We start from the raw sequence: 25649 nt of genomic DNA on the forward strand, positions 1-25649 counted from the left end.
GGTGTCACCTCCATCACGGCCATCTAACGCTGAGTTAGATGACTCCCCCAGCTTCTGGATCCCACACCTCCCTTCGATTCCAGCCTGCTTAGCCAACACGGCATGAGCAACGCCATCCCTTGAGGCACCTGAAGATGTTTCTGTCAGGACCCTCAGGGACTAGGCAGGGTTTTCTGGACCACCTTTCTGAAAGCAGGTATCCATATTTCTGCGTAAGGGCAGGTTTGCGTCTCCCCTCGCAGTCCAGGCAGACAAACACACACACTGTGCTTCGGAGCAGCAATCATGGGAACGAAGCAAGGGCCTGCAGCTCCAAAGGACCAGAGCGCTCACCACCTCAGCCTTACGTCTTAATCACAAGATTGTTCTATTTCCATGGAAACAGCAGAATTAGAGACTTCAGTTTAAAGACAATTACCAACATCAGGTATTTAACTATTAAACCTGTCAGCTCTCCTGTCTCCAATGCCAGGAAAGGAGACACTGCTTCCCCGCACCACCGCCCCGCTGCAGCCCTGCCAAATGCTGCGCGGTGGCAACATGGCCAAGCCACTCTCCGGCCCCACCACCATGTCTGGCCATGCTCAGGCAGCTCCAGCAAGGGCAGGACCATCCCATCAGTATTTACTCTTGCTTCACTTACCAGTCAATTAGGCTTCCAGAGAGCTTACCCTGCATCAGTACATTAGGAGATGGAAGTTCCTGACTGATGGTGGTTGAATCCAGTGCTTGCTTGTACGTCGGCAACTGATCTTGGACAACATACAGCAACCCTGCTGACCAAGGCTTCCCCGATGCTTCAGCTTGCTGTACTTATGAGTCATTCAGCGAGTTACTGGATGGCTTCAGGCACTAACATGAGTATCAGCCAGCACAAGAAGAGGCTAATGCCTCCTCTTTTGCCTGACACAGCAAAGCACTACAATTGTTATGGTCAACCTGAAGAAAGAGCGGTGCAGAGCCAAGGTGCTAATTACTATCGCTAGCAGAGGGTTACCCTGTCCAACCCTACTGTCGTCACTCCACCTTGCAGCCACAAGCCTCTCTTGAAACCAAAGCTGAGAAGGACCCAGGCAGCATCACAAGCCTTCTGAAACAAGTATCTTGGGTTTGCAAAACACAACAATGCAAGCTACGATACTGGTAGCATTATCAAGGCTGTTGAGCTAGATCAGGAGAGCTACCTGCACCCAGGAAGCACTCAGGTAACATGAAGGCATCTCCCATGAGAAGAGCAGAGCTGCCCCTCTGTCTTCTGCCCAGCTAGGGGTCCACTTCAAGGGGTTACCGCTGCAAAACCCCTCTTGGTGCTCTGATGCCTTGGCATCGCTCTGGTCAGCATGACCATTAGCAAACAGGTCCAGGGAGTCTTGCACGAGCCTCTCTCCTCCTGGCCATTACATCTGAGTCCAAGGACCAAAATTGCTCAGTTCAGCCCTGATCACGTGCCGCCACACACACAAACAGGCAGACAGTGGGTAACAGATGCTAATGGAGAGTAACTTTCCATAGCACACGCTATCTGCTGCCTTGCCAATGCCTGGAAGGCACTGGAAACCTGGCCACAAGCCAAATTCCTGCCATGATTATAACCACACTCCTTAAGCCCTTCCTACTGGGTCAGGACAGCAATGTCCCAACCTCTAGGAAAGCAACTTCTCACCCACAGAAATCCTTACCCTGCTCCAAGACAGAGAGCTCAGAATTGGAGAAGACAGAGGGAAGTCATCTTCTACGGCAGAGTCTGTTGGGACATGGCAAGCCCAACCTGCTCCAGTGAGAGCTCACATGGAGCCATCTCCACCCTCATGCTGGGAAAGCTCCCTATCAAGACACATAAGCATGGCTGAAAAATACATCTACAGCTGATCTACCATGAAAGCCAGGTGTGCTTTAGGCCAGGCTCTCCTTCAGCCTCTGGAGAGAACTCCCTGGGGTACAGTTACAGATGCCTGCCAGCCTAAGACTACCTGTAAGGACAAATACAGCAATGGGAAGAGCCTCTCTGACCTCTGGTCCATGCCTGCTGCTCCCCACATGCAGCCCTTGAGCATCCTGCACCCTGCAGTCACCCGAGCTCCTTGTGTCATACGGGAGGCCCAGCCTGCTTCTCCGCAAAGCCATCACACATGGGACGGGGGTGCTGATGCGGAGGAGACATGCTGTCAGGACACTCGGCAAGATCGCATCTACACCCGGGGGTCCCCCCGTGCATACGCTGTCTCCTCCCCACCCCAAGGCTTCAGCAGCCAAGCTGCCGGGCTGCCTCGGCGGACGGTTCCTCGCTCCCTTTGTGCCACTTTGCTCTCCCGCCTGCAGCCTGCCCGTCCTCCTCTCTCCCCCTCGTCTGGACGGCCGGGGCTGACACCCCCTCGGTTGGCAGAGGGGAGCAGGCGGCGGGTGCTGCGGCGGGTGCCTCTGCCTGGCAGCGGCAGTGAGTCAGGCGCAGGCAGCACGGCACGTGGGAGTCTGCCGGCTGAGTCACCCAGCGCGGAGACGGGCTGACTCACCCACAGACACAGCGCTGCGGGACGGATGGATGCTGGCCGGCCGGCAGATGCTGTCACTGCAGCTCCAGGTGCGGGCTTCCTCCTCGCCGAGCTGTGCCCTTCTGCTGCCAGCGGTTCCCCCGAGGACCGCGGCGCCGGGCAGAACGCCGAACCGGCAGCGGCGTGGGCAGGAGGTCTCCTGGGCCACCAGCGGTGCTCCAGGGACCGCTGACCGGGGGGCCCTGCCTGTTCCCAGACACGCGCCCGCGTCCCCGCAGACCAGGGCGCGCCGCCCACCCCGCGCCCCACGCGCCTCCCCGCCGCCCACCCGCTCCTCGGCCTCCATGCACGCTGCATGGGGCATCCCGACGGCCAGGCTGTGCCAGCAGCGCGGCCTGTCCACGGCATCTTCCCCGGCCCAGGCGGCTGGCAGCGCCAGGGCACGGGGATGTGCCCCTCGAGGCGGGGTGACTGGGGGGACCTCACCTGCCTGGTCCCTCTGACCACCGCCGCACTCTTTGGCTAGAGGAAACTGTCCACCACCCACTTCAGCAACACAGGAACCCAAAATCTCATTAACTGTGCATTTATTTTAGTGTGCCACCTAAATCCAGCACCCGCCGCTGCGGTTTGGGACCGGCACAATTAGCTCAAGGAGAGAAGGGGACATGGGGCTGGGGTCAGCACTGCCGAGGAGCCCGGTGGACCCGGCGCTGCTGGCAACGGGACAGCCCCAGGCACACAGATAGCCTGAGACAACAGGGAGAGCGGCGGCACGACGCACCTCTCAAAAAGAGAAGGGGGCACCAGGGTGCAGCAGCGGGGGCTTCGCTCACCGACACGGCCCCAGTCAAACCGCATGAAGGAGGAAGGGGGATAGCGACGACCCCTTCCTACACCCCAATCACCAGCGGTGGGACCGAGGCTGCGGGCGCAAGAACAGCTTCTTCCCAGAGAACAGACGGCAGCAGCGGATGCAGCCGGCTTTCTGAAGGCTGCCAGGCACTGCCCAGGACCGAGGGGCCGTTGGAAGCAGAGCCCACACAGCTTGCAGTTTCAGCTCCAGCGCAGCTCATGGCTGCAAACTCTGAGCCCACTGGACCTTCACAGGGGCTGCCAAAGCCAGAGCCCGGCCAGGGTCTCTTCCAGACCACCCCACTGACCAGGACAGGCAGGAGCTGGTCTTCAGCTCTGCAGGCACCTCTGTCTGGGCAACGTGCCCGACAGCAGGACTCCAACCAATGCTGCCTTCCAGCAAGCTCTCTTCACGGAGAGACGCCTTCACCAGGCCGGGAGCCCGTGGGTGCTCAGGGGTCCCTACCCACCCGGCAGCAACCTCCACCGGCAACAGCTCGGCAGCGGCATGCACACCTCCTGCAGCAAGCAACCGGCTGCTCTTTTCCGGTCGTCTTGGATAATGAAAGCACTCGTGGGAAAATTTTACAGAGAAAATGGGGTTTGGCATGCTTTGTCTGAAGGGGTGCGTGGCTTTATTTGGTTTTTCATTTGTTTGGGCTTTTTGTTGTTGTTTAGGTTTTTTACATTTTCATGACAATTTATCAGAAAGCCAAAAAGCCAATACTCTATAAAAAAAAATAAAGACGACAATTTGGCTAAAAGACCTGAACTAGCTTAGAGGCTAGTAACGGCCAAAATACCCAAAAAAGGGTAAGAAGTGGGAAGAAAGAAGAGGAAGCAGATGTCAATAAGATCTTGAACACAGGAAGTATCAAAAATTGGTATAGGAAGCTGAAGACTTCAGGAAAAAAAGTTTTTCAACAATGCTAAGTACAACAGGAAGCAGCTTTGCAAAATACGGTACCTCCACGCAGCTCCTGCGGGACAGACACAGCAGAAAATCTCTGCAGCAGATACCAGAGAGCAGAAGTGGTCTGTCAGTCCTCACACCAATGCCATTAAAGGAGCAGACTGAAATACTTGTAAAGAGTAAACGCAAAATATAAAGACAAATGTGTAATTTCAAAACCATTAGCAAAAACAACAACAAAAAAGCCATTAAAACAATATAATTTTAAATTAAAAGGCCCAAACAACTTGAATGTAATGGTCTTAGAAAGAGCAAGTTCACAGAAAGGGTCACTTTCCTGCTTATGATAATTTTCAATAAATATTGAAATAATGGCGATATTCAAGAGCAACTGAAACAGAATGACGTTACCTCAGTATCCAGAAAAGAGCACAGAGACTCCCCCAAGTAACCATCAGCTATCTGGCTTGACATCAATCCCCCACAAAGTAAGGAGGATTAAATGGAACTGATTTTTTTTAAAACAGAAATTCAAGTTACAAATCCGATTTCATCTTCCAGGTGTTTAAAGCGTTGCTGATAAAGATAATTTTGTCTATATTTTCATGAAAATGTAACTTATTACCATACAATATTCCTATTATAAATTAACCCTTTGCAAAGTCATTAATGATAAATGCAGTAAGAAATGGCTGAATGACTAGTCTCAAAAAACAGCCAGGGAGACTTCATGCTAACGGGTAAGAGGATATCTAGTGACACACTGGAGCCATCCTAGTGATGAGGGGAAGCTCCAGACAACTGGGAAAATACTCTTGCTATGCCCATCTCTAGGATACCCAAGGTGGCAAATGCCAGAAATGCCCGGACAGCCAGCTTCACCCCAGCACCCCCCCACCAAGGACCACGGAACACATCCTCTTGGAGGCCATTTCCAAACACATGAGGAACAAGTGGGTAACCAGGAACCATCGGTATGGATTTACCACGGCAGATCATTTACGATCGATCTGACTGCCTCACAAAACGGGTGGGCTGAGGAAACGCATGCTGGACAACCAGAGTAAGTATGGGCAGAAACTGCCTGCACTGAGGGCAGCAATCAACGGCTCAATAACCAGCTGTCAGCCAGTAATGGGCAGAGCAGCCCGTGGGTCAATACTGGGCTGATACCAGGCCGTACCTTCATCGAACACCCACGTAATGGCAGAGTGCACCCCCAGCAATCTGCAAATAACGCTAACCCAGGAGGGGGCAGGTGGATATGCTGAACAAGAGCTTTAATGCGCAAGTTCCATGATAAACTTGGACTGGGTGATGGGAAACCTCATGAAGCTCAGCATGGAGACATGCAGACGTCTGTGTTTGGGGCAGAAGGACTGCCGTGCAGCAGTGCCGGCTGGGAAGCTGCTGCCAGAGAAGAGCCTGGGGTCAAGGCGCATGCCAGGCTGAGTACGAGCCAACAGCACGTGCCCACAGCGAGGAAGGCAGACTGCATCCCGGTCACATCAGGAGAAGCACAGTCAGCAGACTGAGGGAGTCCATCTTGTCTCTCTACTCAACACTGGTGAGGCTACACCAGTTTGGGGCTCCCCAGTTCAAGAGGGATGTTGAAAAACTGGTGAGGGTCCAACAGATGTAAATCAAGCCCCTCACTGCTTGGTAGACATGGTGACACTGAGGAGATGGGCTTCCTCAACCTAGCAAAGGGGTGTCAAAGGGACAATCTAATAGTGGCCTTCAGCTACACGAAAGATACAGCTGAACCTTTCTAGAACAGCAACAGCAGGCAGTGCAACAAGGGATACAAGCCACATGTCATGGCTTTGGACCACAAAGGCTAAATATTAGAAAAACTTCTCCACTAAGGAAGCAGCACCTGCAGAGACATGGTATAATTTCCATTCTGAAGACCCTTCTAGACTCAGCCAGAGAAAGTCACAGCTGACCGATCTAGTGTTGGTGAGAGTCTGACTTTGAGCAGGCTGGACCAGAGATTTCCAGAGATCCAAACAACACTTCTCAGATGGTACGAACGAATCGGTACCAGACCTGATGCTATTCAATGCCTTCTCTATGTGATGCAATAATTCAAGTAAAAGTAAGATCATGGTTGAAAAACATCTGGCTGATGCTGTAACTTGGAGAATTGGAATAGGATGTGACCGAGTGATCCAAATCACTTTGCGAGCTGAGCCCATTCAGCTAAAGCACCTTTATGTACTGCCCAGAGCAAGGTGTTTTGACCAAGGGTTACCAGCCATCCCCATAGGATGGGGGCTCAAATCCTGGGAAAGGTTGAAAGGTTCGAGAAGATGAGCAGTTCATCATTAGTCCTCAATGCATTGCTGAAACAAAAGAGCTAAATGATCCTCAGATACTTAAAAAGAACAATCAATAGAGAAAGGAGATGGATTTACAGTAAATGTAGCTGTGGCTGAGTCAAATAACAGCATGTTGCCTATAGTCTGACTTTTCTTATTTTAAGAACATTGGGTAATGAAGAGCCATAAAAATTCTTTGAAGGCCACAATAAATGAACTCACAAAGAGACATTTAACGAGCATTATGCAATTAACTTTCCAAAAAGAACATCAAGAGATAATTGATTATAAAGTAAAAGTAAACTTTTCAGGGAATAACGTTCAGGTAACAAAGTTCTATTTAGTCCGATCTAAAGTAAAAAAAATGGAACTTTAAACCAGATGAATGCAAATTAGAAATTAAATGCTAACTACTAGCAGCTAGAGGAATTAACAACTGAAACAACCAACTGAAAGAAACAGTGGATTAGGCACCATTGCAACATGTTGCCCAGGGAGGGTGTGAAACCCCCATCCCTGGAGGTTTTCAACACCTTTTCAACTGGACAAAACCCTTTGCAACCTGCTTGGCTGGCAATGCCGACCTCATGTTGAGCAGGACTGCTTGTTGCACTAGTGACCTCCCAAGGTCCCTTCCAACAGGGACGGGTCTGCCATTCTCCACCTCTTGATGTTTTTCATTCCAACCTACATGTTTGTCCAGGAAATGCTTCAGCCAAACAATTTATTAAGCTAAATAGTGGGGTAATAATGCGAGTTTTATTAGCTCACAATACACGGCAAAATAATTGAACAGACACTCCAGTATTGAATTCTGTGTTTAAAAAACAAAACCCACAAAACCCAGTTGACTGAGCTCAACATACTTTTAGGCATTTTCTCCTCGCAAGAGGAATATACTTTAGTCTCACCCCCTCATGCTCTCAGCCCTCACCTCTCACCATCACAATTTCCTCATGCTCTTCCATCGCAAGCTCACTGAACATCTCATCGCAGCCACGTTGCATAATCCTCTCTCCAACAACCCACTTTCAAGCCTGGGCTCCTGAGCAGAAGGGGTTGGGCAGATTCTCCCACACCCATTTCTCACTTGCACCAGGCCACATGCCATCCTGTCCTCCAGTTTTATCTTAGACTCTCTCCAACCTGATTTCCACGTCTTACAGTCTACCAAAGTATCCTTCACCAAATCCTCTGAAGAAAGCTGTCAGGAGGAGGCAGAGCAGAAAAAAGACTGTCCACAAGTTCTCATGAGGTATCGGAGGAAGGACAGCAAACTATAAACAAGAGACTCCACCAAGGCAGACATTACTAAACTCCATAGGCAAGATCTTACTGGAGACAAATCCACAAGGGGGAAAAAAAAAAAAAGATTACAGAAAGCTGGCAAGTCCTCAAAGCAATGGTACTAATGGCACAAACAGAAATTATCCCAGTGCAAAGCAGTAACAAGTGCGGTAGGATGGTAGGACACCAACTTGGCTAACTCACATGAGCTCCTCGTTGGTCTCAGACACAGGAAGGCACGCATGTGGAAAGTGGAAATTAGGTCAGATTAATAAGGATAAATACAAAAGAGTGGCATCAGCACAACAGACTGAACTCCAAACAGCTACACAAAGAGTAAAAGGCGACTAGCAAAAAACAGCAAAGACAAAAAGCATTTCTCATGTACATTAGTGATCAATGTAACAACATATTGGTCTGTTACTCAGGGGACAGAAAAGGCAATTGAGAAAATTATACTGAGGACAAAGTGTTTTATGCCTTTTCGTATAAGTCTTCACTATAAACAGCGAAGAGGTGTCTAGCACAAAAAGTAGTGGCCAAAGAGTATACCTAAACTTTCAATAAAAAAATGCAATGTCAGATTTTGATTAAATTGACTCTGGAATATTTAATTGTCTGGAGCAACCATGAAAGAGCTCAAGCCCTGAGAGCTCTCAGCTGATGGAAGGCAACTGCACTGAAAAAGGGAAGAGTAGTGCCCACCTCTAAAAACAAACAGAGAAGCTAAGAACTCACAGATCACTCTGATTCAAAACATTAAAAAAAGCAACAACAGCAACAACCTGTAAGTCCCTGCAAGACAAGGCAAGCATTAGTACATATGGACTTACTAGGAACAAATGGTGTCTAACCAACGTCAGTTCCTTCTGCAATAGGGTAACAGACCTTCAGCACAGCAGAGAAGCAGATGTTAAGCATCATACATTAAGTAATGTTCCTGACTCTGCTTCACATGGTATTTTCAAAATTAATTTAAGGAAGGATAAACCTAGTACAGGCTCAGAACAATACTGCTTTGATAACTGTTCTGAGAATATTTATCAAAGATAACCATACAAATTGAAATGAATATCAACTTGGACTGGGCAAGGTTCCTCCTAGGTTCAGCTCTGTTCAATATTCTTATTAACCAACCAGATGATGGAAGAAAGTATGCTTATTAAAATTGCAGGTGGCATGAAACTAAGAGTAACTGGAAGGATTAGAATCCTAAATGGCTTTGTCAAATTTGTCTAAAAAGGATTAAATTTCAGAGGGGCAGTTGTGTGGGTCTGCACTTACGCAGCATTAATTGTTTGCCCAAGAACACGGCAGAGAGCTGTAGAATAGTTAGCAACTCTTCAGAAAAGGATCTGGGAGTCAAAGCAGATCACAAACCCAACAGTGGTCAGCAATACCGTATTTCTAAGAAAAGGCAACCACTGTGTTGAATCATATGAACAGAGACAAGCCTGCAGAAGTCCTGCTTTGCGCTTTTCTTCCAGCACTGGCTCAGTGCTGCATCCAGCCTTGGGTAACACTTTTCAAGGGGGACGTGATCAAGGGGAGAGAGTGCAAAGGAGCATGAAGATGAACAGAGGACCAGAAAATGTCACGGACAAAGAGCTGAAGTTATTAAGCCTGAAGAAGAGGATTCTGCCACAGTTTTCAAGTATGGAAAGAGGCTGCTGCAAAAAGGAAGGGAACGATCTGTTCCCTTTGTCCTCAATAAGTGGCTGAAATTGGGAGCAAAAAAGATTCAGGTTAAACTTTCTAAGGAAAAAGACAGTTAAACACTGGAAGAGATTTCACAGAATCCTAGAATAGTTTGGGTTGGAAGGGACCTTCAAAGATCATCCAGTCCAACCCTCCTGCCATGGGCAGGGACATCTTTCACTATATCAGGTTGCTCAAAGCCCCATCCAACCTGGCCTTGAACACTTACAGGGATGGGACATCCACAGCCTCTCTGGACAACCTGTTCTAGTGCCTCACCACCCTCATTGTACAACATTTCTTCCTTACGTCCAATCTAAACCTACCGTCTTTCCATTTAAAACTGTTGTCGCTTGTCCTGTCACTACAGGCCCTGGTAAAAAAGTCTCTCCCCATCTTTCCTGTAGGCCCCCTTTAAGTACTGAAAGGCCACAATAAGGTCTCCCTGGAGCCTTCTCTTCTCCAGGCTGAACAACCCCAACTCTCTCATCTTTTCTTCATAGAAGAGGTGTTCCAGCCCTCTGATCATCTTTGTGGCCTCCTCTGGACCCACTCCAACAGGTCCATGTCTGTCTTGCACTGTGGACCCCACAGCTGGACACAGTGCTCCAGGTGGGGTCTCAGGAGAGCAGAGTAGAGGGGCACAATCCCTTCCCTCGACCTGCTGGCCACACTGCTTTGGATGCAGCCCAGGATACAATCGGTTTTCTGGGCTGCAAGCACACATTACCAGCTCATGTCTAATTTTTCATCTACCAGTATCCCCAAGTCCTCCACAGAGCTGCTCTCAATCCATTCATCCCCCACTCTGCACTGGTACTGGTGATTGCCTTGACCCATGTGCAGGACCTTGCACTTGGCCTTGTTGAACTTCATGAGGTTCACACGGGCCCACCTCTCAAGCCTGTCAGGGTCCCTCTGGATGGCATCCCTCCCCTCTAGCCTATCAACTGCACCACTCAGCTTGATGTCATCTGCAAGCTTGTTGAGGGTGCACTCAATCCCACTATCTGTGTCATTAATAAAGATATTAAATAGTATTGGTCCCAGTGGGACACCACTCGTCACTGGTTCCTATTTGGACACTGAGCTGTTGACTGTAATTCTTTGGATGCAGCCACCCAGCCAATTCCTTACCTACCTAACAGTCCATTCATCAAATCCATCTCTCTCCAGTCTCCTGGGAAGGCTTCAGATGTACTGTCACTGACAGTCTTTTAAAAGCTGGTTAGACAAACATTTCTCAGGAAGGACAGACATCTTGACCCTAGGCAGGAAGGTCGGTAAATGATGTCCCATTGCCCTTTCCCATCTCACCGGGGGATTGCACAAGGTTGTTCCTGCCTCACAGGCAGATTCTGGGCTCTTCTGGATGCTGCCAGCTACTTCTTCAGGAACCTAACTGGCCACGACACCTTGTCCCTGTTGATCCCAGCAATTCTTTTATTCTCTTGGTTCTCCTGCTAGTTCTGTACTGGTTCTTTCGCCAGCCTCAAAAAGATCGTCCTCACCGCTCACCTTCAGTTGTCCTACGTTTTTCATGTGTCTCACGTGGCTCTGCCCATAGCACCTTCTTTTCTCCCTTCATGCTTCTTCTAGCTAGCCTTATGTTTTAATTTAATACCATCTCTCAGCTCTATGTTGATGATTCATAGTTCTGCCTTTCTATTCCTGGACTGTCTACTGTCCAAAATGAAGTCTCAGCTTATTTTCCCCTCCAGCATTTCAAGTGTGTACCCACAAGCCCAAGCTCAACATGATTAAAGAGAGCTGTTACTAATCCCAGCTTTGTCCCCTCTTACCCCAAGCCCTTGCTGCTCGATGCCTGGGGACATCACTTAGATCCTGTCTGAGAGTTGAGGACACTATTCAGACAGGGAACTGAGTTCACGGACCTAACTCTCCTCTTCTCTCCATATCCTTGCTGCCCCTAAAGCCCTACAGAGCTACACAAGTTATAGTCCCTGAAATACAGCCTTTATCACCTGGCCACACAGTCAAAGACCCCAGGCTTCCACTCTACATCAATCACTACTGCACCCTTCCCCCAAAAATTGTCTACAACATGTAAAATCATGCCTCATCCATATTCAGTCAGAATGCTGCTGCTAAAATTATTTTCTTAACCTCTCTTTCTTAAGCAGGCCAACCCTCCCTTTGAATCCCCCCTCCGGGTCCTCCTCTTCTGTCACGTCAACTGCAAGCTGCTTGTCTTCACCCACCCAAACTACTCATACGTTAACAACTATCCTTCCTTTGCTGCTGAAGAGCTGACTGTTCTCCCTCCCAAACTATGACAGCAATCTCCACTTCCCAGCTGCTAAATTTCAAGCAAACACCTCTCTATTTTCTCCCATTTGTACTTCATGTTTGAAAAAGAGGTCTCTCTAAACAACCTGAAATCCGCTTTATTAGCCTCTTTCAAATTGCTCCTTAAAGCTCTCCTGTGCCTCTGTACTCACCAGAAACATCAAAAACAACACAGGTTAGATGACTGCCATAAGACCATGCCCACAATGCAGGCCATGCTGTCCCACTATCTCTGTGCGCTCCCCACTTGGTCATCCGCATCTGCCCCTCATTTTTAAATAAACTACAAGACCTCTGCGGCAGGGTTCTCTTTGTCCTGTGTTCTCACAGCATCTTCTGCAGGAGGAACCTGATCAGATAAGGCTCCAGGGTGTGACTGTAATGAAAAAACCAGTAACAGAAGCAGCAGACTCACACCTAACCGTTCCCACACAGAAGAGCCATAGTGCTTTCAACCCTGCAGCACCCATCACCCGCTGGAGACAGCATCAGCCCCGGCCACCCGCCCGCCAGCCAGCAGCGCTGCTTCATTCATGGATTTGCACTCCATTCGCCCCCGTTCACTCATCTGGAGACTGGGGAAGGGACATGCGCTTGCTAGAGGCTGATCTGAAGGTCAAAACCCTTTCCATTAAGCACAGGAGTCACTGCCGGGCTAAATATCAAAAGCTGTCCAAAAAACAACAGCAGGAGGCAAGTGAGCGACAAACATGCTATAGGGAGCAAGCGTCAGGGGCTGACAGCCCCTGTTATCCATTGCAGCAAGTTGAGACACGAGATGACGAATCCGAAGCCGGTGGCTTCCAACCCTCCAGGACTACAGCATCAGCACAACAGGACCGGGATTTCGGACGCAGCAGCCAGCAACCAGTTAGCTGTAACTGAGGCACAGTGCCCTTGATGACTGAGTGGATTTCATCACCACGCAGATCACATGGAAGGAACAAGATCTCACACATAACCCCGGGCAAGAACTTCCAGAGTGACTCACGCAAGCCAGGGGTTCCAGTGCTGAGATGCAGCCCCACGGCAGCAAGCCACTGAGGACAGATGTAAACGTCCCTTTCCGTCCATGTGGCACGAGCTGAGTCGCTCTGCTCTGTCTAGATATCTATTTCCTTGGGATTTGTAGGAATTCCGAAGCAGCAAGGGTTTACCAGGTTTGGTTGAAACTGGACAGCAGGTCTGAAAGTTACTGGGGCAGAAGAGGCAAGCAGACACAGAAGGACACGCCTTAATCATACAAACCTCCTTTCAGTAGGAAAGCAGGCTAAAATTATCTTGATTTTTAGCCTTCCTGCCTCAGAAGACTCCTTGCTCTCACTACAACACTCCAGAAAACCCATCTGAATAGGCACACCCCAGATTCAGTGCTGCTAGTGATGCCCCGAGCATTGCAGGAGGAGGTAGAAGGAAATTAAGACCACAGTTGCCTTTTTCATGCAGGACACTGTAGGCAGAAATAAAACTGATGTGATTTGTTCACTCCATGCAGCTGCTATACAGGAGACTCTGGCTCGCAGAAGGTCCTGGAGGAGGGTTTAAAAAAATCAGACACCAAAGTAGGAAGGTGGGATCATGAAGAGAAAAGGACTCCTTCTGCCCAGGGAGGGATGCAATAGAAGCATGACGGTATTACTGAGGTGCTGGTCAAGCTTAAAAGCTCTGATCATAGGCATGTTGCTGGGGCAGCTCTTGTATCCCTCAATTTCTAGCAGTTAGGCTTTTGTTTCAGCCCATTGCTGCTGCTTTGAACTCACAGCTATTGCCAACACCCCTCTCCCATTCACCGCCAGCTAAGAGAGTGGCTGGGATTTCAGCTCAAGGGCTGCCACCCCATCGCCCAGGGGCACCAGGAACACCCAGTCTTCCCCAGGGTCGTCTTCTGATGAGGAGAAAAGGTGGGGCCCATTTCACGTCAGCCAGCCCATCTGGAAACACAGCTTAAGGTCCAGATCAGACATAATCTAAACCTAGTTTGGCCACCCAAATTAACCAAAAGTCCTGTCACCAGCTTTGAACAGCCAGCCTGGATGCACGAACGCCTTTAATCCTCATCTTGGTGAAACTCCAGAGGAGGCGAGAGACCAGCGCTGCCCAAGACTTGAAGGTCTCTGCGCAGAAAGCGGACACGCTCCATCAGTTAGCTATTCACAGAGCAATTGCCAAAAACTAACCACACTGAAGTTTCTCCTACTGGGTCTTCACCAAACAAAGCCATGGCCACTCCAGCCCAAGCACAGAAGGAAAGAGCAAGCGACAATCCCGGCCACAAAGTGAGGTCTCGCCCTGCACCAAACGCAGAGGCAGCTCCCAGGGACAGGGTCCCCGCAGCCATCCCTATTCCGACAGAGGACCGGGCAGCTGCCCGTCAGCAGGACGTCGCTGCTTGGAGCGCCGGTCGGGTGCAGGACTGTCCCTGAACAAGCAAAAGACTCTGTGCAAGCAAACTGCAAAACTGCCTGCTGGGAGAACTCATGAGAGCTACGAGTTTATGTTGGGTCAAGGAAGACTGAACAAGCCAAGGGAAGAGAGCCACCAAGGACTAAACAACACACAGAAACCACACCGAGCTCAGGAAGACCTGCCGACGTCTGGCAAAACACTTGGAGAAAGCATCCCTTAAACAGGCACTGGTTCCCACATTCCTCCCCAGGCATTTGACTTGTGCTGCTGTCATGGTCAGGATATTTAGCAAACAGACCTTTGCTGTAAGCTGTCTCACACAAGCTCAGAATCAGCAAAATATAGGTCCACTTTGCCTTCCCCCCCAGCCCTGACTATGCATTACTGCCTCCTCGCCTGTGCCCACACTCGCATTCACACAGTCGCACTGTGCGCCCGGTGAGCAACTGAAAACTGGTCCAACCAAACCCCAGTGCAAAGCTCGGTTTCTACCAGAGCAGTTCCCTGATCCAGCTCACCATGAGCAACCCATGCTGGCAAAAGGGAAGGCAGGCAAGGAGCTGCCAGGTGGGAAGAGTTGCATTGCCCCTTCTAGCAGCAACCGCCCTGGTGTCAGATTGAGGTAACTGTGAAACCGCAGCCACAGAATTCTCCAATGCTCTCACTGAGACCACATCCAAATCCCGTTCTCTCCTTGCGGCGCACCTTCATGTCCTCATCTTTTCCTCTTTAGCCACAATGTCAGAGTTCTTGCCCCTGCAGCACCAGAAACCTTCCCTTCCCTCACCATGGCACCTGCAACTTCATCCTTCTCAGCCTTCAGCTGCCAAGACCATCCGCTAGTCTTCCTGCTCCAGCTTCATCATCTCTCCCAACTCCTGTCAATCACAGCATCAAGCAGCTTCTTTTTTTGATTTTCCGACTCTTCCACAAGACTTTGTTCTTGAGTTGTAAGCTCTACGAGGTAAGAGCTGCATCTGGCAAAGGTGGCTCCAGATGATTGGGGCCACAATATAAAACTTCATAAAAACAGTGGATGTATTTGTCCAAGCAGGCTATGGGCGTCCTCCAGCCATGTTTCTGCTCTGCCCATCACTGTCTCGGGGCCAAGGTCTCCCCTAGCACCAGGACCTGCTCCGGGACTCTCCCCATGCACATGTTTCTGCTTGTGCCACTCACACCAGGCATCAGCTCTGGGAGATGCTGAGCAGCATCAGCCCTGCCGACCCCTCGCCAGGCAAGGACACATGCTGTGTTAGGGGACCCAAGGCTTTTCCTTGCCAGCACGTAAGGCAGGCAGCTCAAAAAGCGCTTCCAAGTACCCTCAGGAGTCTCTCCTAGGAGTCTTTGCCCTGAGACCCCAGCACCCCTCATCCAAACAAAACAAAGCCTGTGATCAGAACATTTGCCCAATCTCTCATTTTTGTGTTCTTTTAACCACCTTTGCACTTAATTTCCAGCAAAGCTCAAGGCTACAGTGACAGAGGAGTCCTGCCCCGATCCGGCACGCAGAAGGGGCAGCACGGCAGAAGACGCGCAGCCCCCCGGGATGCCCGGCTCCAGCCCCGGGAGCAGAGAAGCACTGATGGCTCTGAGGTTTTCTGCTCTTGGAGGAGACGGAGCACAGCTCCTCACACCACACCCCGCCACCGTTCCCTGTGGTTTCCAAGCCTTCGGGAACTTACAGGCACACATAAACAGGGCAATTCTGCAGAGGTCATGGAATTATCAGGAAAAAGCTAGCTAAGCAGAACAGTCTCCTTCCCAAAGGGTGTAATTTACTTGAGGCTGATTCAGCTGAGCAAGGACATGCCGGCAAACCCTATGTGTGGCCTGGCAGCACGGGGCTCCCCAGAACCGAGGCAGGACACTGGGAGGACTCCAGTGAGCTTCATTCTTGTCTTCCTCAAGAAGGTACTGCATCAATAGCAACTCCTGCCTCCGATTTTGCTTTGTGAATCAAAGTGACCTCATTAATTGGTACAAGCAGCTTTAAAAACAAAAATACCCAGTATCAAAGGACTACTTACTCTTAGCAATAAATAAAAAGAAAATATCCAGAACATTGGAGATGCCTGTTGAAAAAAACTACACTAATTATTAACAGCAAGATGGCTAATAATGGAGAAAAACTCCTAAGGTAGCAAGGCCCTAGACTGTAACTGTATCTCAAAGATATGCCTTAACCAGATGCCTTAGATCTAGCTGATTGGGAAAAGGCTAAAATTCTGGGGTGAAAGTGTTCCTACCAGTGACCCAACAGTCCATTCTGGTCTTAAACCCACCAAAACAGCTGGGACCTGGAGCAATGCAAAGCCAACATTCAAAGGCAACTCCTGCCCAGCAAAAGCCAGATGCAGAGCCACAGTTAACTGCCAGTCTGCTATCAGCAGATCATTCTCCAGGGCTTTTTTCATCCTGTGCTTCTGCCAGAGAAGCAACAGCTGAAAAATGTAGATGAAAGCTTTTCCAAACTAATCTCACTTCTTAAAATGCAGAAAGGAACCAAATCGAGTTTAGAAGTGTGTTGGAGGGGTGTGAAAGGACAATAAATGGAAAAAACACACGCTCCGGGTAAATCTCTGACTACCCTCATTCAAACAGAAAGATTCTTGCTCCTGCTACCTGGCCACCAATTCCTCTCACCATGGCTGACAACTTTCTCCAAGCTTTTCCTGAGAGGTGAGCCTTTAGGTGGACTGCAAGACATGTGCACGACAGCTAAAGTCAAGAAAAAATTCCTATCATCTGACTAAAAGCTCTGTTGAGGGATCTCACCTAGTTCTCCTCAACTATCTTCCACCTCCTCCCTCCTGGCCTTTGTTACTTTATGCACGCAGAAGACCTCAGTGTAACCATCTTCTCAGCCCCACACTGTGATCATCCTCCCGCATCTCCACCTTCCCGGCTCACTATCTCCTGTGTGTCCATGGATCCACGCTGGCCCCTGCTGCCCCATGTAACTCGCAGTCCCTGTCCTGCGCATCCCTCAGGTAATTCTCTGCACCATCAGCATCATTCTCCCTGCCTAGAACCCGCGTTTTGGTCACTTCTATGAAAGAAATTAAGTGCTGTGCAATTACTGTTCTAATTACAAATTCTATTAATATAATTCTGTATATAGTCTGTTCCAGACTAACAGAGTTAGAGGTCACATTTATTACAAGCAGGGGTTGTACCAACCTCAGAACTAAAGTTGTGTATCATTTTGCTTTATGCACATATAAAATCTTTTACAGAGCTCAGCAGCTTGCAGCAGTCTCTGAAATTTGGCAAAAAAACAAGCCTGGGATGAGGGAAATGCTTTTTGCTAGCCCCCTGAAAATCTGTCCAAATTTGGCGGTTAGAAACTACTGAAAACCACTGGGTCCTGCCTATGATTCAGCTGACACTGGCCACCAGCCAAACCCACCGCCTTCCCCAGCCCTGGGTGCCCAACAACCTTCTCTCCTGCCACAGCCTCTAAGCGAAGCTCCAGCTACAAGGAGGAGACCAAAATAAAGCAGATTTCCCTTTCCTCCCGCAGCAACACTCAACAACACCTCTGTCCGGGCCCGGGAGAGGCTGACTGGCGAGCAGCCGCAGGCTCCGTCCACATGCCAGTTTTGCCCGGTGTTTGACTCCAAGCTCTTCTTGTTCCTCCTTGGGAAAAGGCTCCTTCCCCTCAACCCGGCAGGGCTACCAGGGCTCTCGGCTGCTGCAGCCTACCCGACACCCGCTCTATCTCCCTCCTTGGCAATGGTGTCTGCAGCACAAGCCACAAAACCACAAGGTTTCTGTACAACACACCTTCTGCTAACGCCTCCCTCTCCTACCCGCCAACACTGCTCCAAAGGTGAAAACCTGCACGGAAGCGATGGCAACCCCAACTCTGGCCGGAGGGTGGATGGCTCGGGCACACCACTACCACTGCAGAAAGGAACTGGCCCCTGCCTTTTTCCCTTTTAAAAATAAAGGAATTGCCTGCAGAAAAAGAATCTGGTAAGAGGAGGTGAGCAAGTCTTGCAATATCCTGCACTCGGTGTTAGGAAGTTGAATTTGGGATTTCACTAGCAACTTCCATAACAGATTTTAGGACCAGAAGCAGTCGTTACGGTCACACAGTCTGATCTTTGGATCCAGAACATAAACAAACCAACAAACTAAAACCCTCTTCCAGCAATTTCTGTATCAAGCCCAAAACACGCAGTTTAGAAGGATATTCCCTTCCAGACTCAGGTGCTTCAAGAAACGATAACATCTCCAGCAAAACTCTTCCAGTGGTTAATTACCCCCACCATTAATCCAGTCTCTCACACACACCTGGTAACGTATTGCCTGTAACTGCACAATCACAGTGCACTTTTCACCAGGATCACGATTTAACCCTGTGCCTAGCAGGTAAGCGGGGAATGCAGCCAAGATAAGGAAATCTGTGGCATTCCTGCTCTGCCAAATCCACAGCTGGAAAGAAAGGAGGGAGGAGGCAGGGAAGGGCCAGAAGAGACAGGACGGGTCTGTGGCTGGAGCAGGCAAAGCCCCGAAGGAGACCTGGCCTCCAGCCCCGTCACACAGCCCTGCATGATGTCAAGCAAGGTCCGCCATGGCCACGCGCTAGTGTGCTGGTCACTCTTCACGCCTCACCTTCAGGTTAAACGAGACAGCTGCCATCCAGCTTTGGGAAGCCCTGACCGCTTGCAGCTGCGTGTGAAAGAATTTTGTTTTCACGCCTGCCTTTGAGCAGCAGGAGAAAACACGCACCACGAGTGACGTTGCTAAGAGACGCACCTAAACGCCAACGTGCTCCCCATCAGCTTACCCGTGCTCAAGTGGCGCAGGACGGGGCGCGGGTGGGCAGCGGCAGGCAAGGACAGACAGCGGCTGGGGAGGGACACGCACACCCGACTCCCAGGGGAGCGGCTCTACGTCCCCGCCGTAGAGGGAGGGAGACGAGGTGCGAGGGGCAGGGACGCAGGGAGCCCGGGAGGGTTGGCCAGCTGCACTCTGCCTGCGGAGGTGGCCCTATGAGCGTCTAAGGAGTAACAGCCAGGTTTCCTACAGCAGTATTTCAGTTGGTACCTTCTCTGTCCCACAACACGGGAATCACAAGCAGGATTAGACCACGTCATCACAATTACCAGTCTCTCGGGTCTTCCACTGCAGCCGGCATCAGAGGCACAAACAAGGAAGAGCTGCAGGAGCCCCATGGGAACAGACGCGCAACGGTCTTCCCTCACCAGGACCACCCCGACCTCCCCAGCCAGAGGCTGGCTGCAGCCCCGGTGCGCAGGGCTGAGGCACTGCTGTGGCCTGTGCCAGCCCTGGGCACTCCCACTGATCTCCAGGACAAATCCCTTCCCTCTTCACTTCATTAAATTCCATTAATTCAATGGCGTTCTGTGGCAGGAGACCTCACAGAGCAGTCAGAGAAGTGGAAAAAAGCCTCCTCCTTTTATTGGTTTTACATTTGCCCGCTTCACGATCCCACTAAGCACCCTTTGTCCTTGCACCACAAGACCGATGAAACAAATTCTGGAACTTACATTCCCTGACCATGCAATCTTTTAGACTTTTGTCACAGTCCCTCTTACTTTTCTTCTTTCCAAAGAAACCACCCCCAAAGACTGAAGCAGGACGCAGGCGCCTCAAGAAGAGCTCCAGGGAAGCCGTCCGGCCCAGACTGCCACCCCCGTGCAGCGTCACCTGCCGCGGAGGCCGGTACCGCGTGCTCCCTGCCTGCGCCCGCTCTCCAAAACCGGTCCCGCGTGCCACCCGCAGCGACGTTCCTGGCATGAGTTAGCGGGAGCGGACCCGAGCACGCTGCCAAAATCGAGACGAGACAACAAAAACCACGGCAGGGAAACGGCAACGCTCAACAAGCCACCCAGCCGAATCGGGATGCCTCGCACAGACCAAATGGCACCCGTGGCCCCAAGGCTTTCTCTGCTAAGGGGCAAAGCCCGGCTGCAAAAGCCTGAAGGTTTAGGATCACCAAAGCCAGCCAGAGGGACCGTTTGGCCGGCCTGTGGGCCGCCTAGCACCGGCCTCAGGGCAGAGCCGTGACTCCTTCCCCCTTCCCTCCTCCATCCCCTCGCTCGGCTCCAGCTCAGCCTTTCAGCTCCGAGTTCCTTGGGCCGGGACTGCAGTTTTCTGCATTTTTAATTTCAGCCGGCTTCGGCACGTCACGCACCCCGCCGGATTTCGTTGCCCGCCGATGCCAAGGGCAGGTCCCCTCGCACGCAGAGCTCGGCTCCCCAGCCCGCGGCTCCCCGGTGGGAAGAGCGAAGGCGACCGTCCTCCCGCCCTGCGCGGGCTGCCGGGCCGCGACCACCGCCGCTGCAGGCCGCGGCGTGGGGCCGGGACCCCCGGGGCCGGGGGGGGCGGCTGCGGAGTGGCCCCCCCAACCACCACCGCCACCGCCCGCCCGGCGCCTTCAGCCCCCCGGGCCCGAGCCCGAGCCCGAGCCCAGCCGGGCCCCGAACGGCTCCCGGCAGCGGGGGCGGGGGGACACGCCGCGCCCCGCAGGCCCCGGCCCGCCTCGGCGCAGGCCGCGGCCCGGCCCCGCCGGCTCCGGCCACCCCCGCGGGCCGGCGCTGCCGCTTCCCGCCGCTGCTGCGGGGGGGCCCGCCGGGCAGCGCGGCCGGGCCCGGCCCGGCGAGCGGCGGGACGGGCAGGGCTCCAGCCGGGCCCTGCAGGCAGGCAGCGGGCGAGGCCGCCGCCCCCGGCGGGCACCGGGAGCAGGTGCAGCGGCCGGCGGGGGACAATGGGCAGCGGCGACGGCCCGGCCCGGCCCGGCCGGGTTCGGCGCGGCGCGGTCCGGGCCGGCGCGGCCCCGCTCGGCCCGGCGCGGCCCGGCCCGGTTCGGTTCGGTTCGCCCCGGCCCGGTTCGGTTCGGTCGGCCCCGGTTCGGCCCGTCCGCCTCACCCTCGATGGAGATGACGTGCTCGCGGATCTGGCTCTGCAGCGCCAGGTCCTCCACGCGCTCGATGAGGTCGTAGATGGCGTAGATGTTGGGGTGCACCGACTCGAAGCGCCCGATCTCGGCCCGGATCGCCGCCGAGTTGGAGAGCCCGAACTGGGGCGGCGGCGGCCCGCCGGGCTGCGGGCCCGAGGGGCCGGGCACCGGCACCGGCACCGGCCCGCCCGGCGCCGCCAGGCTCTGCTGCTGCGGGCTCTGCCCGGGCCCGCCCTGGAAGTTCATGGCGGCGGCGGGGCCGGCGGTCAGCGGCGCGGAGCCTCCGGCAGCCGCTGCATGGCCGCGCTCTGCGGGCTCCGCCGCTCTGCGGGCTCTGCCGCCCCCGCCCCGCCGCCCGCTCCGCTCCGCGCCGCCGGTAGCGCGCCCCGCGTCACGCACCGCCCCCGCCCCGCCCGCGCCCGCGTCACGCCGGCGGGAGCGGGAGCGGGACCGGCCCCGGGGCGGGGCGGGGGAGGGGGCTGCGCCGCCGGCGGGGGGGGGGGGGGGCACGACCCCGCCCCGCCCCGGCACGGCCCCTGCCCGCCCGGCCCCGCGCGTGGCCCCGTGCCCGCGGCCCCACGTAGCCCCCGCCCACGGCTCTGCCCGCCGGGCAGCGCGGCTCGGCCCCCACCCGTTCCCCGGCCCGGCCCCCTCCCACGCAGGCGCTGGCGGACACCCGCTCGCCCCACGGGACGGGGGGACGCGGCTCCCCACACCCCCACACACCCCGGCACCCCTGCCCGTCCCGCCGTCCCCCCCCCCCTCGGCAGGGCTGCCCCCACCGCCGTGCCGGCGTGGAGCTGCCTCCCCTGCCCCCGTGCCCCCCGGGCAGACCCCTCGGCAGCCCACGGGGCGCCGGGCCTGTGCCCCCCAGCCCGGCCTGGGGACCCCTCCGTGCGCCGGCCCCATTGCCAGCTCCCCCCCTCCAATATGTCGGAGGTAATTTCGTCCTTACACATGCCACGCCGAGGTCGTTAATGAAGCTGTGAAACACAGCTGGTCCCAAGAGGTCCCCGGCTGATCACCAACCCCTGCCCCGCCGTGGTGGGGGTCCCCTCTCCGGTCACCCCCTGCCCACAGGGCCCCGCTGCCATCGCCTCACTCACGCGCCCGGTACAGGCTGCTTGGGCGAAGGCCGGCACGGCGACGGCACCGCCCGGGACAGGGGTCGGAGACCGCGGGGCTGCCGCGGGCAGGACACGAGAGGGGTTGGGGGGTCCCTCTAACGAAGCTGTGGGCGGTCGCGCTGGCTGGGCTCTCCGCAGCGGCGACCGTCAGGCTGCCAGCTCCGTCGGCTCCTGTTGGGCAGGGCCGGATGAAGCCCACCTTGGCTGCGCTCACCCCAAAAACAGCCTGCGAGGGGTGACCGGGAGAACGGAGAGGCTCTGGCAGGGCCCCGCGCTGGCAGCACCCCGGGCACGTGCATCCCGGCCTGCAGGCAGCTGAGCTGCCGGGGAGGTTGAAGGAAACGAGAGAGCATCTTCCAAGAAGCTGGGAAACGAAGGAAACGGGATCGTAAGCCCTGGCAGATTAAATGAGAAAGTCTAATTAGGGAGATGAAGAAAGAACTGACAAACGGCCAGCTGAGAGGATCAAGATCCCAATGAATTTCTCCCTCGGTCCCACTGGGACCAAAGCCCCGTGCCCAGGGGGTCTCGGGGGGGGGCGGCTGCACAGCCAGGCCAGGGCCCTGCTGGGGGCAGCTGGGGGCTGGCTCCCACCCACCACCCCTCTCGGAGGTGATGGCGGGAAGGGCTGGAGGAGGAGGAGGAGGAGGAGGAGGAGGAGGAGGAGGAGGAGGAGGAGAGGGCTCTGCGGGGTTTCTAACCAGAAAGGCCTCCCTGGGCTCAGGAATCCTCCAGGATGCAGGCAGCCGGATGCTGGAGGGGGGGGGGTGGGAAGAAGCACACCCCTTCCCTCCTTGTGTCCCTCTCTTGGCCTGCCAGGATTCCTCAGGAGCACATCCCTGCAGCCCGGAACATGAGAAGGGGTTTGTTAGAAAAAAACTTCTGTGAGGGTTGAGAGCTTTTAGAAAATCCACGTCTGTTCCAGTGCCTGCATCAACTTCCCCTGTATGCTCACTGACGCTTTCAAAGACCTCTTAATGGATTTGTGAGTCATAAGTTCGTGCTACAGAAGCCAGGCTGGCTCTTCCCTAGTATGTCAGATGGGACCGGGTCTGTGTCTGTTGGGAACTGCAGGCTCTGCCGATGCAGCGGGCACGCAAGTTGCACACCCTGATCCGCAGTGCCTCGGCCGTGCCCGGACCCGTTTTTTGAGGACTGTTTTTTTTATTTTTGTCTTTCTGTTCTTGTTCACGGCAGCTAACTGGAATGGCTGGCTGCAGACACCGCCCAGCAGTCCGAGGGTCCCCAGTCCAAATCCCTCCGGAGGTGCTGGGTGGGGGCCTCTGCCCCCGCCAGCCTGTCCCAGAGCAATGACTGTTTTCTGTGTCCTCTCCCGCAGACACTTCAGTCTGAGACGTTTCCTTGGGTGTATTGACCATATAAAATGGCATGAGGAGACAGAGCAATCTGGCAAGGTTGCCACGCAGGTATCTCCCAGTTCCTGTAGCATTAAGAACATTTATTTCATCATCTCTGAATGAGACAACCACTTTGATGGTTTGTCTGTCCAAAACAACTGTCTTGGGGCCTTTTTCTTGGTCTCCTGTTTCCTCAGAGGGGAGAGCCAGTGAAAGGCTGCAAGTCCTGGATGTTTCTGAAACGCCTGTGTGGTCCTGCACCATCACCCCATGAAGGCTCCTGGGCAAACGGCCGCATTTTCATTAAGTTAGCACCTGGAAAGCATGAGCTATTGCAGCCTCAGGAATTTCCAGAGGTCCACAGGGAGATTCCTATATTTCTGAAAGATCTGTGGAGCCCAGGCAACAGGATTAGTCTTTATTTAATAAATATACGTACATACATACACACACGTGTATATGTTCCAGTATTTTCCCTTTCTTGGAAAAGGAACAAGAGAAAAAAAAAGAAAAAATTCTGTGCTTTCTGCTTTTCTCCTTATCTTTATGCACCAGCAGAGCACTGAAAGTGAACGCTATCCAAAGCTGGATGAAAAATGAAACCTGAAAAGATGAACCTAAGCAGCCACATTCATCCTGCAACCCACAGACACCAGTGGGTCTGTTTAAAAAGCAGGTGCCTCCTCAAACCTACGGGGAGCTGCTCAGCCTGAAACAGCTGCCTTCAGAGCGGGGTCAGAGCACCAATCGATATCGCAGCTGTAGATCTCACACTGCCCCTCGGTTTGCGTTTGCCTTTGAGGTCAGGATCCTGAGTGAAACCTGTGATTGATGGTCTGAACTGGACGGGTGCTCGTATAATCCGTGAGCGGTCGTCCTACAGTTAGTGATCATAATGGGATTGCAATCAATCCAGACAAATAGGTGATAATCCCAGCCAATAACATGTTTACGCAGTGCTTCAAAAAGCTTAATTTCCTTGAACAGAGGAAAGTCAAGTAAAATCACTGAAAAGGAAAGATTAGACTAAAAAATATGAATTTAAATGCAAATCCCAAGCAGAATTTCTTGGATGACCAAGAAAAAGGGACAGATTTGAAAATCCATCTTGAAAGGACTGGCGTCAGAAGTCTAATTTTGGGATGTCTGTGTGATGGGCTTGTTTCAGGCAGTGTTTCCCTCTGCCCATCACAGTGGAGATGGGGGCTGTTCTGTGATAGCCAGATCGCTGAGGTCAGCAGAACGTCTCCTGCCCAAGACACGGTGTCACATCAAATTTATTTTCTGCCAGCTTTGCTCCATCATTTCCCCAACTAAATTTAAATGTCAAGGATAACACCCACAGGCTCTTTTTCTGAGTACAGCATCAGTCCAGTGCCACTCTTCCCGAACAACAGCTGCCCTGTACCTGGCACCGCATCCCCTTCTCCACAGAGTTACGGGACACACCGACTCGAGGGCACTGTGGGATCCCGTTCTGAGCTTCACCGGCTGTGAAATCTCACCCAGTGACCTCTGTGGTGAGACTGGTAACTTTTTTTGATTGAAGCACAGACAATGTTTGGCTAAAGCAGGAATTCCCTGGAGGTGCTGGACCAAGACCCACAGGCATCAGGAGGCAGAGAACGGACCAGCACCCCACCACAGAAGCGCGCCGCGCTGGTACGTGTGATGCTCTCAGACGTGTCTTTAGTAAAGCACGGGAAAGAGAGGGGGGGCTGAAGTCTTGTCAGCCTTCTCCCAGCCATAGTAGCCGGCCCAGGAAGGGCAACGCTCCCTCCCCAAACCCTGCCTGCCCCACGCTCTGCCCAAACCCCTGCAGCGCTGATACCTCACTGGCTCTTGTCACAGAACCCTACGGTTTGGCATTAGAAACTGACCTCGGTACATCTGCTAGGGAGCTCAGGTGATCAAGTGAATGTAAGCTAATTCTAATAAACATTTTAAA

At 53.1% G+C, this 25649-nt stretch overlaps 1 protein-coding gene across 2 annotated transcripts in view; it reads right to left on the reverse strand.

Moving 5' to 3' along the window:
* The window catches only part of AGAP3 (ArfGAP with GTPase domain, ankyrin repeat and PH domain 3), a 152370-nt gene extending 130767 nt beyond the window's left edge, over positions 1 to 21603 (reverse strand). For both annotated transcript variants that reach the window (XM_075042498.1, XM_075042508.1), the window contains exon 1: positions 21186 to 21603. In XM_075042498.1, coding sequence (XP_074898599.1) covers positions 21186 to 21462 — 277 coding nt within the window. In that variant the 5' untranslated portion in view covers positions 21463 to 21603. The remainder of the gene's footprint in view (positions 1 to 21185) is intronic.
* Between the last annotated feature and the right edge of the window lie 4046 nt (positions 21604 to 25649).

Source organism: Buteo buteo, chromosome 2 (genome assembly GCF_964188355.1).
Source record: "Buteo buteo chromosome 2, bButBut1.hap1.1, whole genome shotgun sequence".
NCBI lineage: Eukaryota > Metazoa > Chordata > Aves > Accipitriformes > Accipitridae > Buteo > Buteo buteo.